This window comes from Lissotriton helveticus, chromosome 6, assembly GCF_964261635.1.
Source record: "Lissotriton helveticus chromosome 6, aLisHel1.1, whole genome shotgun sequence".
Lineage (NCBI taxonomy): Eukaryota > Metazoa > Chordata > Amphibia > Caudata > Salamandridae > Lissotriton > Lissotriton helveticus.
Genome location: NC_136067.1, coordinates 1,495,466,738 through 1,495,479,945, shown reverse-complemented (window position 1 = coordinate 1,495,479,945; position 13,208 = coordinate 1,495,466,738). Strand labels below are relative to the sequence as shown.

Genomic DNA, 13,208 nt, shown 5'->3' with positions numbered 1-13,208 from the left:
GAGGCTCCCGTCTCCAGCGCCTCATCCCTCAAAGATCAACGTCCTCACTGCATCCTCTGCACTGTAGACCTCAATCTTCGGTGAGCTGCTTAATGTCTGCTGTGCCTTAGGCCTGTGTCCCCTCTCAAGGGTCTGCCTTAGCTTCAGTGGGCTCCCCTGCTTGCTTGGGGCCTGCTCGAACTCTCCTGCACTTGGTGAGTCCTTTGGACCTTGCTGGTCCCAACGTCTGCATCTTATCGCTCTACACACCATTTCAGGCTATCAAGGCTTGTCAGCGATCCCACCGGACACTGACCACCTAGACATCAACATGGGACAGCTCGTGCACAGTTCCATGTCTTCCTCAGCGTCGCCTGGTCCTCACAGCTGCAGCGACAAGGTGTCATGGCTGTCATAGGGGTCGCGCAACAGCGGACTTGTGGGCATTCTCTCCCCTTTCTTTTTTATCGTGGTGTGTCTGGAAAGCGTGTATGGAGCGGACTACATGCTCCAGCATCCGCCGCAGCATTTCCGGGTTCCCATGGAGAAAGTCAGCTGACGCTTCGGGACAGGATATGAGCTGCCTGGACTCCTCCCTCTCCGCAAGTCGTACCTGAATGCTACCGGAATTACCGCGACCTGCTTTTTGGACCCGAGGACTCTGACTACACTCTTCCCTCGGACGGAGTCGGTTTGGAGTCCTCATCCTGGTGCCTCGTGCTGCCACAGCGCTCCTCAGCTAGGGAAGATTCTCGTGTCCTGTGCGCGGTGACTCTTGCCGCAATTCCCTACCCGTGGTGCCCTTCCTAGGGAACCTCCCTCAATGACCTTTGGTTCGGAAACTAGAACCACAACATCTTGAGACTGATACCACAAACCACTTCCCTGCCACGATTCAGGGGAGTTCCAGTGACATAACTAGGAGCTCTGGAACTGCTACTACAGATAAGTGGTGAGAACTGTGTGTAGGGATACATGTTGATTTCAGCAATTCCTCATTTGACCTTTTTCAGTTAATATGTACGTTTTGGATAGTGTTGTGCCACGAACTGCCTGGTCTTCTATGTTCCTGCTTTTTGACTGTTTTCCTCATAGCTGAACAGTGGTGATGTCAATGGCACTTCTTGCTGGGGGCTCAGGTGGATGTTGGGGGATCGTAAGTACCGCCTGACCTAATAATACACCTTATAAGTGAGTGGGATTATTGGGTGGGCTTGTGTCTTATTTCTACCTTCTGTGCATACAGGGCTACTGGGTGACTCAAGAAACCTTGGTGGATCCTCTCCTTCTCACAGACGAACCAGATCAGAACATCCATCTCCAGCAGTTTCTGGTTTTTGTTTTCTCCAATTCCCCTCTTCTCCAACACACTCTAGTGAGCAGTACTTCCTACCTGCTGTTCTCTGGTGAGAGTGTGAAAGGACACTGGGGAAACTAGCAACTTTCCATCATCCCCGCTGGATGTTTATAACAGGTCAGTGAGTATCAGTTGTGAAAGACGACACAAGGTCACAGTCTTCAATCCTGAACCTCTTGACATAAGTGGACATTTTGCTTCCGTGCCTCCTGGTCACCTCCCAGTCGCATAGACTCTGTCCCCTCTACTTGCAGGTTCTCCTCTTCAAGAATCCAACCTCTGATTCCACCAGACTCCTTCAAAGGCTTCTCCAGAGGCATCTTATTCAAAGTCATCCATTGTCATCTATGGCAGTTTCCGACGTCACTTCACCCGTATGCTCCCAGCTTCCCTGATTCAGGTAACCTGGTTCCAGGGGCATCCACGGGTGGAGTGGCTCTCCAACCTTCTATCTTCCAAAGAGTTTCTTCGGGGTCTTCTGGGAAGGGTCCTTCTTAAAACTGCAACCGCAACTTCTCCATTGACTTCCATCGGGCACGCTGCTCTGTTCCACTCTGCACACTGCCCCTGTGGGGTTCCTGGGTGGTTACCATGGGTGGTTCCTTGTGTCCCCAGCTCCTCAGTCTTCTGGTCCAAGTCCCATTCTGCTTTACAGTTGAAACTCCACTTTTTTAGTCTATGGTTTAGTCTCCACCTAGAGACCGGTGTATATTTGTGCTACTTACCTAATTCTTTTGAAGTATTCTTGTGTGTATAGTTGATATCCCTGGGTAGGAGATATACCAATGTGTTAGTGATTGTTTTTGTGTAATAAATAGACATATATATAAAACACTGTGTGGTTCTTTTTCATCTAATCTACACTGTCTATTAAATGTGGTAAAACAAGCTGCTTTACATTCCTTCAAGATAAGCCAGAAGGCTGCTCTCCACAGCTACCACTTTGAAAGCTTTCTATGGTTCTCAAAGACCACTAAAATCACCATAAGGGTTGCCTGGATTAGTGAAAGGTGCATCACTCCTGAGAGTGTGCACGATATTCTAAACCGCATCCTACAGACATTGTTCAGACATGTGCGCATTCTAAGCATAGATTTTCTGATCTTTCACCAGCTATGGCATGAAACACAGCTGACATTTCTTGCTTGTTTACAGAGCTTGACTTTAACACACCTAAGCCATTTCAAAGTAAGCTGAAAGAATGGACATGTTTAAGACCTTGAAACTAAATTTCAACAGAATCAATGTTTCTTTACAATACATCTAATTTCAACAAAATATGGAACAAAAATACAAATTGATATATCCTTACACTGCATGTGTTGTGCCATAACCCAGTTGTGCAACAACCTGTAGTTCTCCACAGAACCTTTTACCATTTCTACCAACAAGTCATAGGCTGCAGCTCTGGAAGAGTGAGATTTACATTTTGGTTGAAGCTTATCCTTTAAATTTGGCAATAGGAACAACAAATTGAAGATCTCGCGAAGAAATTCCTGCAACAAAGTAATTTGAAACATAGTTACAAACAGAACGTCTGCCAAGCGCATTCACATTGTGCACCTACAAAACAGGGAAATCAGACAAGCACTATAAATGTTCATCAAACGTGCTACACAGCAGCCTAGCTTGCCCATCTAATTCAGCCATTTGAGTGGTAACACTCAGGACGTCAGACTATTTTGAGTTCAGTCTATTTTGAGTTCAATGATCTGACTTACTTTTTCAACTAGATTTCAGACTAATTCTCTCAGGCATCTTTTTAAAAGAGGCAGCAAAAATGACAAAACATCTCCAAATTATCTTAAGCTGCATTCGCTGCACAAATATTTCAGTTAGTGCATGTATGGTGCTTGGGAATGTGATGCTGATGTCCTACATGTCAAAGAAAGATTTCGTAGGTGAGTATTGCTGGAACATGTGATGCTCATTTTATAGAGACAAGTAGCTGATTCATAGGGAGACAAGATATTTGTTAGCTAGTACATAGAATACAGGGCAAAGAGCTAAGGGCTGCTAGGAAAGACCGCTCTGATTATGAAGAGGCCGACCTTTGGTTATCACTGGCTGTGTAAAATGTTTCTGGTTCAGAAGACCAGGGTGAGTCTCTATAGTTGAGTTTGCAGAGGCCAGTGGTCCAAGGTGTTGGATCAGGCTTGCCGATCCATGGACAGTAGGTAAGCAGGTAGAGGAAATAGTCTGGAGGTGCTCTCCTGCATACACTGATCTAGGAAAGATTCATTTATGGTAGATCAGGTTTACAATGTCCATAGCGTGTCAAGATGTCCTAACCCGGAAGATGAGACAAAACACCTGCACAAAAAGTAAGCAGTATGGTCTCACCTGTTGACATCACTGAGTTAATAGAAATACGGGAGAAGCATCTGCAGAGCGTTCTCGAACCACAGCATGAGAGTCTCAGTGATTTTTGGACCATGAAGGGAATAAGCAACAGGGAACAACAAACCAAACACTGGTGATGAGGTGACTGTTAGAGCCTCAGTGATTGGCAGTAAGGGTTTCCGACATGGAATGTCCAGGCAGTGAGTTTTCAGTCAGTAGAATATCTTTCTACTATAGGTAACTGTAAAAGCAAGACCGTTACCTGCCCTATGGACAATCTCCATGAAGGAGGATCTTTATTCTGTGGGTGGACTCGGTAGAGTGCCTAACTTAATCTCAGGAAAAGTGTTTAAACTACTAGCATTGTGTAGGTCCACTTACCCTCTAGCCTTAGTACACTGAGGAGGAAGTAAGTTGTCAGCATCCTCATCTTCTACATTGCCATGTGGTATGTTGTGCAGTCCTTGAACAGGGTTTGACCTTGAGACAAACAGGGCACTAGTCACTTTACAGTACCGGTGTCAAGGGAAAGGTTGGGATCACTTCCTAAAGTTGAGGGCTGTGCTTGGTGATATTACAGCATGGAATAGATCTGGGGTGGGTAGATGTCTGCTCCAGATCGGAGATTAGCATTACGATCAGATCTGGCAGAGGTCCTGCTTGGGTTGGAATCAGCACTGGTGAGGCCGGGACCGGTGTGGCCCCATGGCAGAAGAGGAGCTACAGATAAGTTCCAACAAGGAACCAGATGGAGGCCAAGCAGGATCAATCAGCACAGTGGAAGCACCCAACAGCCAAAGTACAACTAGTGACCATTTGGCTACGTGGGATCCAATGGCAACCCAGAGAGTGATGGCCTTGTCTTGAAATGTGCAGCCTGGCCTCTTTAACCCCTTCGACGCTCATGACGAGCTGGGCTCGTCATGAGGTAGCCTCCTCGCACGCTCATGACGAGCCCAGCTCGTCATGAATAATGGGTTTTTTAAAAAACAAGCACAGGGGCAGAATTTCGCTAGCGCTCATGTGGTTAAAAGCCTCTATGCGCAGCAGTGTCAAAGACGGTCCAGCAAATTCAAAGTGCACTGGGACAAGCCTCACAGTCTCTCACTGCAACAAAGCCTATGTCCTGTTCCCAAGATCACCTCAAGCCAAAAAAGGAAAAGTCCCAAAACCGTTAACGCACCAGATGGTGTCCTATGGCTCAGTGCTGACTTCGTTGCACCCCAGAAGTGATAGTGCAGAGCTGCAGTTAGACACCACCCTTGCATAATGTCAATTTCTTGATTGACTCTTTCAGAGCACTTTAATGCGGAGCACAACACCATTGGAGGGCTATCTAATTTGGGAAATGTTTAGATGGTATAAAGAGACCACTGCATAGAATGTGGAGGTGAAAGGTAGTGTGGAATCTGTAGTTACATAGAGTATCCACCAAAAAGAATGCTACCGAAGTGAAGTAACTTGTTCTTCTGATGGATACTTCTAACCACAGAATTCTCACCCTTCGAATAGACACCAAAGTAGTAAGTCCCCTAGGTGGAGGGTCTATGGAGTAGGCTCAGACCAAAGAGTCCTACAGGACTGAATGGGTGAAATACTTTTCCTTCTGAGCTGCCTGTCCAGGCAGTAGAGCAGGGGTCTCCAAACCGGTCCTGGAGGGCCGGATCCATGCCAGATTTTGTGCATATCCCCATTTAGATACATGTAGTTATTTTAAAACTCTGGCATGGATCCGGCCCTCCAGGACCGGTTTGGAGACCCCTGCAGTAGAGCTTTGTGAAAGTGTGCTCTGAAAACAGTTTGGGAGAGAAGAAGTTATTTTATGAAAAAACCCCATCAAAAAGGTAAGAACCAGATTCAAGTGCCACTGAGAAACCACAAAGGTAGTTGGAGGAAAAACGTTGGTCAGATCCTTAAGAAAAAGCATGACAACAGGAGATTTAAATAGGGATGGCTGATCCAGCAGACAGAGGAAAGAAGATAGAACGGCTAAATAACCCTTCACAGTGCCAATGGCACAGCCCCTCTGAGCAAGTGAAAGCACAAATGGCAGTGCTTGAAATAACTTGGCCCGCAAGGGACCCATACCACTGTCCACAAACCAACAAAGTTGCCCCATCTGCCGGAACAAGCAGACCTAGTGAAGCGGCGATGTGCAGACAAGATGACGTCAACCACTTCTGGTGGCAGCTAGATGAAGCCCAGTTGTCCCGCTCAATGTCCAAGCATGTAGGTATATGCCTCAGAGATTGGGGGGCAGAACCATCCCCCCTGACAGAAGAGCCAGCCTAAGTGCAAGGCAAAGTGAGGGGCCCTTTGGAGAAGCGTCGAAGGTCCAAATACCACACCCTTCTTTGCGAATCTGGGGCAATAAGAATAACTTTGCTAATCTTCTTCAGAACTTTAGGAATCAAGGGTATGGGGTGTCAAGCGGAATGCACCTGATTGTGTCACCTCAACTGTAACAAGTCTCCCAAGGTTCTCATCAAGGAAACTGGAGGTTGCAGAACTGCTGGCACAGAGCATTTTCCCTAGAGGTGACTAAGTCCACCTGAAGAGTGCACCACTGGGCGAGAATGTCCTGAGTACCTCCTGCAGAAGACACCAATTGTGATCAGCAAGATAACGCCAGCTCAGGTAGTCTGCTCTGACATTCAGAGACCCCGCTAGGTGACTGGCGATGAGCCAGGTCCATCAGTGGTGTGCCCAAGACCACAGTCTCAATGTTTCCAGGCAAAAGGAGTCAGGCACTGCTCCCCCTTGTTTGCTCACATTCTATCAACATCGCAGTAGTACTGTCCATCAAGATCTGGACAGATCGACCCACAATGGAGAGGAGGAAGAATTGGAGAGCCAGCCAAATCGCATGCAGTTCCAGCAGCTTGATATAAAGCACCTGCTGTTCAGGAGACCAGAAGCCCCTATTCTCCAGATGGGTTTCACACCCTAGGGTGGAGGCATTGTCACTGTTGTAATTATGGTCTGAGGGATAGTGAAGTGAGTTAGGTTTGCATCTTTCCCCCACCAAGCCACTTCTGCCGCAGTTCTAGAGGAGATCACAATGGATTCAGACAGGTGACTAGGAGGATGCAGGAAGTCAGCAGACATAGAAAACACAAGACTCTGAGGACTGGGTGTCTTGTGCCTTGTTGTAACGAAGAAACCATCTCCTGGATGCCTTTGATTCTTTGGGACAGAGGAAAGGTGCAGAGAAGGGTGGTGTTCAGTACCAACCCTATGAACTGGAGTCGTTGGAAGGGCCACAGGTGAGATTTGTGCTCATTGATAAGAAAAGCTACGGTCTAACAACTGAGATGCTGTTGCCTGAAGACCCCGCAACACAATCTCCGGCGAGCGGGCTTTGAAAAGCCAGTCGTCCAGGTAAAGGAAATGGAGATGCCAAACCATTTTAATTGGGCCGCTACTACTGCCATCACTTTTGTGAAGACTTGAGGTGTCAATGTCAAACCAAAGTGTAGTACCGCAAATTGTTAGTGCATAGAACCCACCACACATCGCAAGTACATCCAATAGGACAGCAGAACGTGGGACAGCGCCTCTACCACAGGCTCCATATGAGATTGGAAAAGCAAACTAGGACTGCTTTCCTGTTGGGGCGGGGGAGAAGGAAAGTTGCAAGGTGGATCCACGGCCCTGTCCTTGATACGGAACCTCTCCCAAAGCCATAAAAATGGCAAAAAGACTGCCAGTCTATGGTCTATGAAGCTGAAGATCGACGGCTTTAGAAGCTTTGAATTGCTCCAGTGCTGAGTCAGCTTTGTCTCCTAACAGGCATATCCCATCAAACGGGAAGTCCATGAGATTAGCTTGAACATCTTATGAGAAGTTGGATACTCTGAGCAAAGCATAACATTGCACTGAAATGGAGGTACCCATGGCTCAGGCAATGGAGTCCACAGTGTCAAGCCCAGACTTAATTATGTGCTGAGAAGGTTTCTGAACATTTGCCATATGTTCCTGGTAATGGTGCTTCATGTCGGCGGGACATTTAATAGAATAATTTGGGCCATGTCTTACTTGGCATGGCTGTGGTTGGCAAGAAAGCAGTTTGCATTGAGGGACTTTAGGGCCATACTGCTGCAGAAAAGGCCTTCTATCCCCAAGCTTCCAGACTTTTTGATTCCCTTCAGAGGGAGCAGTAGGAAAGGCACCACCAGATTGAGCCCCTGAAGAGGAAGCTTAGATGGTCAAGCTCTTTGGTGTAGGCTGTGTTGAGAGGAAGTCTAGATCACCGGGGGCCGAGCGATCACGGCGGATCACAAGTCTACTAACAGCCAGTGCAGAAGAGAGCTTCTCTCATGCTGCCAAGGCGGGTGGTAAATTGCAAAAAACACAGTTGATGGACAGAATGTAGAACAATGTCATACATTCACCCCAGTACAAGGATCTGGGCCTAAATCCATCGTTTTTTTGCACTCCACACCACCCTGGGTTAGACACTGGCTATATGCAAATCAGCTCTGACCCTGTGCCTCATGGGAACAGTCCAGTCCGAACTACCAAGCCATGTCTTTCCCAGACCGGAATCAAGCATCCAAGGACCGGTTTCTGGCTATCAGCCTTCATTCAGCCTGGATAGCTTGACTCCAGTGGTGTGGAGAGGCTGGGACTCACGTCTGAGCATACCCAGCCCACTCGGGGTGAAAATTGCAAAAAACATAGTTGATGGACAGAATGTAGAACAATGTCATACATTCACCCCAGTACAAGGATCTGGGCCTAAATCCATCGTTTTTTTGCACTCCACACTACCCTGGGTTAGACACTGGCTATATGCAAATCAGCTCTGACCCTGTGCCTCATGGGAACAGTCCAGTCCGAACTACCAAGCCATGTCTTTCCCAGACCGGAATCAAGCATCCAAGGACCGGTTTCTGGCTATCAGCCTTCATTCAGCCTGGATAGCTTGACTCCAGTGGTGTGGAGAGCCTGGGACTCACGTCTGAGCATACCCAGCCCACTCAGGGTGAAAATTGCAAAAAACACAGTTGATGGGACAGAATGTAGAACAATGTCATAAATTCACCCCAGTACAAGAATCTGGGCCTAAATCCATCGTTTTTTTGCACTCCACACCACCCTGGGTTAGACACTGGCTATATGCAAATCAGCTCTGACCCTGTGCCTCATGGGAACAGTCCAGTCCGAACTACCAAGCCATGTCTTTCCCAGACCGGAATCAAGCATCCAAGGACCGGTTTATGGCTATCAGCCTTCATTCAGCCTGGATAGCTTGACTCCAGTGGTGTGGAGAGCCTGGGTCTCACGTCTGAGCATACCCAGCCCACTCTGGGTGAAAATTGCAAAAAACACAGTTGATGGACAGAATGTAGAACAATGTCATACATTCACCCCAGTACAAGGATCTGGGCCTAAATCCATAGTTTTTTTGCACTCCACACCACCCTGGGTTAGACACTGGCTATATGCAAATCAGCTCTGACCCTGTGCCTCACGGGAACAGTCCAGTCCAAACTACCAAGCCATGTCTTTCCCAGACCGGAATCAAGCATCCAAGGACCGGTTTCTGGCTATCAGCCTTCATTCAGCCTGGATAGCTTGACTCCAGTGGTGTGGAGAGCCTGGGACTCACGTCTGAGCATACCCAGCCTACTCGGGGTGAAAATTGCAAAAAACACAGTTGATGGACAGAATTGTTCTACATTCTGTCCATCAACTGTTTTTTTTGCAATTTTCACCCCGAGTGGGCTGGGTATGCTCAGACGTGAGTCCCAGGCGATCTAGATAGTAAGAGCGCACGTTTTGGTCCAGACTTGTGGAGCCTCTCTTCCTCTTTCGAGGGATGCAGAGGCGGAAAGAAGGTGGGCAAAGTAATGGACTGCCCGATGTGGAAGGCCGTGACAACCTTGGGCAGGAAAGAAGGTCTTGTCCGCAACACAACCTTATCCGGATGAACAGAGAGGAAAGGAGGTGTGGAAGAAAGAGCCTGGAGCTCACTCACTCTCCTGGCAGAGGTGATAGCAACCAGGAAAGCAGTCTTCAAAGTAAGAAGACGGAGAGGACAATTATGGAGCGGCTCAAAGGGAGCACACATTAGGTATGTAAGAACAAGGTTTAAGTCCCACTGGGGCATCACGAAAGGAACAAGAGGGAACATGTGTGTGAAGCCCTTCAAAAACCTATTTACAATAGGGGACTTGAACAAAGAAGGCTGATCAGGTAGCCTTAAGAAGGCGGAAAGGGCAGAAAGGTAGCCCTTGATAGTGCCCTTCATAGTGCCCAGAGCAGAGCCCTGCTGGGCAAGAGAAAGAAGGAAGAGAAGAACCTCAGAAAGAGGGGCAGCAAGAGGATCCACAGCCTTTGCTGTGCACCATGCCACAAATCTGTTCCACCTGCAGGCGTATACCGACTTTGTGGAGGGACGCCTGGCTGCCAGAATGACATTACAGACTTCGGGAGGCAAGTCAAATGGCCTCAACTGCCGCCGCTCAATCTCCAAGCTTATAGGTGGAGACTGGACAGGTTCGGGTGGAGAACCGTCCCCTGCTGCTGCGACAGAAGGTCCTCCCGAAGAGGCAGACGAATCGGGGGATCGACGGACATGCTGAGTAGCTCGGGATACCAGTATCTTTGTGCCCAGTCCGCAGCCACAAGGATAACCTGGGCCCGGTCGCGCATGATCTTCTTCAGCACTCTGGGCAGAAGTGGTATAGGCGGAAAGGCGTACAATAGACCGCAACTCCACTCGCGACGAAAAGCGTCTACGAGTGCGCGCCACCTTGGAAATTCCGACGCGCAGAACTGATGACATTGCGCGTTCTCTTCTGTGGCAAATAGATCTAACAAAGGCTCTCCCCACTGTTGAAAGAGGCCTTGTGCCATGCCCGAGTTCAGACGCCATTCGTGATCCATCATGCACCGACGGCTGAGTTCGTCCACCCTGGCGTTCAGCGAACCTGCCAGGTGTTGAACCACCAGGGTCACGCCCTGATGTTCCAGCCACTGCCAGAGGCGCAAAGCCTCCTGGCATAGGGTCCACGACCCCACCCCGCCCTGTTTGTTGCAGTACCACATGGCGGTGGTGTTGTCCATGAACACCTGCACTACACTCCCCCGGACAGAGGGGAGGAATGCTTTCAGTGCTAGACGGATCGCCCACCGCTCCAAAAAGTTGATATGGAGCTTGGACTCCGCCGGAGACCAGAGGCCTCTGATCTCCGCCTCTCCCATATGGCCTCCCCAGCCCTGGAGGGACACGCCCGTCACTACCACATGCCCTGGGTGGGGTAGGGATCTGCCACTGACCCAATCGCCGTCCGTGAGCCACCACTGCAACTGTCTCGCAGTGCCCTCCGAGATCAAGACATGATTGGACAGGTTGCCCTGATGCTGGGCCCACTGAAACTTCAGGTCCCACTGCAGAGCCCGCATCCGCCACCGGGCGTGATGCACCAGAAGGATGCAGGCGGCCATCAGCCCCAGAAGCTGCAGCGTCAACCTGACCGAGACTCTGGATAAAGGCTGAAAGATCGGAATCAGAGCCTGAATATCCCGAACCCGCTGTTCGGGAGGATAAACTCGGAACTGCGCCGAGTCTAGAACCGCTCTGATGAAGAGGAGCTTCTGAAAGGGACACAGGTGCGACTTCGGAACATTGATGGAGAACCCCAGCAAGTGCAGGAGGTCGGCCGTAGTCTGGAGGTGGCTGACGACTGTCTGGGGCGAGCCCGCCTTTAACAACCAGTCGTCGAGGTAGGGGAAGACTGGCACCCCTATGCGCAGATGAGCTGCGACCACCGCCATCACCCGTGGGGCGCTTGCAAGGCCAAAGGAGCACGGTAAACTGAAAGTGCTCGTGGCCTACCGTGAACCGCAGGTAACGCCGGTGGGCCGGCAGGACGGGGATGTGAAAGTAAGCGTCCTGCAAGTCCAACGCTACCATCCAGTCTCCGGGGTCCAGGGCAGCTAAGACCTGAGCCAAAGTCAGCATCTTGAACTTCTCCTTCCGGAGGAAGCCGTTGACGCTCCGGAGGTCCAAGACAGGGCGTAGCCCCCCTTTGCCCTTCTTGGGTACCAGAAAGTAGTGGGAGTAGCAACCACATCCTACTTCTGGCCCAGGAACGCGCTCAATGGCCCCCTTGGCCAAGAGGGCCGTAACTTCCTCCTGCAGAAGCCGCAAATGATCCCCCGATACTCGGTGGTACTGCGGTGGCATGACGAGTTTTTTGATGATGACGGCGTCTTCGTCGACGAGTCGTCTACGAGAGTTCTTTTTGTCACGATACTGATTTTAGTAGACACAATAGGTGTAGTGATAGACGTAGTGGATATCATATCCATAGAAGAAGAGGTTGAAGTGGAGACAGTGGTAACTGGAGAGGAGACAGTAGAAGTCTTACTCACTGTTTTCTTTGCCGGATCGTTGGTGGCTGAGGCTCCAGAGACAGAATGTTTGGATCTCTGTGAAGAGCCTGAAGTAGAGTGGGAGGCCTTAACATGCTTTCTCCCCTCACTTATCTTATCCTCTTGAGACCTCGCCCTCTTGCTAGAGGTAGAGGCTCTGTCATCATCATCCTTGGAAGAGGATTTAAGCCACAAAAGGACTCTGGCTTCCCTATCCCTTAAGGTCTTGGCAGGGAAGGTAACACAGATCTTACAGGTCTTTGCCTCATGCTTGGGATATAGGCAATAAATGCAGTCCTTGTGTAAGTCATCCACATGGACCCTCTTCTTCTCACATGTTCTACAGGGTCTGAACAAGGCCTTCTTGTCAGACATCTTGAAGCTCTGAAGAAAAAACTGAGTCAAGACTCAGGGAGACTCCCTTCCACACGACGTGCGGTGAAAATCTGAGGAGAGCTGGCTCTGCAGGGAAGGTTCTAGAGGGTGCTGTGAGCTGATTGGTTGGAGCAAAGACTTTGGGTCTTTTAGCATAAGGAGGTAGATAGGCTACTATAATATAGGCCTCAGGCCTTTTTTCTAGGGCCTACTACTGCAAAGTGCTTTTGGCACTGCTTTTTTATTTACCGTGGGACTCCCGCCTCGACGACGGGGAATGATTCAGGCATGTTAATCTATGAAAGATACCCCAATACTGGATAACAACCGCACCCTACTTCTGGCCCAGGAACGCTCTCGATGGCCCCCTTGGCCAAGAGGGCCGTGACTTCCTCTTGCAGAAGTTGCAAGTGATCCCCCGACACGCGGTGGAATTGCGGTGGCATGGCTGGAGTGGACGCCTCGAAGGGGAGGGAGTGGCCCCTTCGGACGATTTGCAGCACCCACCTGTCCGACGTGACAGTGCGCCAGTGGAGGAGGTGATGGCGAACCCTGCCACCCACTGGCGTCACATGGGCCTGAAAACACGGACTAGGAAGGTTTTGAGGCAGGTGCTGCGGAGGGAGGTGTGGACTGGCCTCGCCGTTGTCCCAGACCGTCGCTACGGCGGTTTCCACGGCCGCCACCGCGCTGTTGAACATTCTGCGGTGCGTGGCTGGCAGCTTGTGTGGGGGCGCCCCTTCCATGGCCACGAAAGGAGCGAAAGGCA

The 13,208-nt window shown here is 49.8% G+C and overlaps 1 protein-coding gene across 2 annotated transcripts in view; it reads right to left on the bottom strand.

Annotated features, from left to right (window-relative positions):
• USP34 (ubiquitin specific peptidase 34) overlaps positions 1 to 13,208 on the bottom strand; it is a 2,681,755-nt gene that overhangs the window by 1,450,422 nt on the left and 1,218,125 nt on the right. For both annotated transcript variants that reach the window (XM_078649291.1, XM_078649292.1), the window contains exon 41: positions 2,649 to 2,832. In XM_078649291.1, coding sequence (XP_078505417.1) covers positions 2,649 to 2,832 — 184 coding nt within the window. The remainder of the gene's footprint in view (positions 1 to 2,648; positions 2,833 to 13,208) is intronic.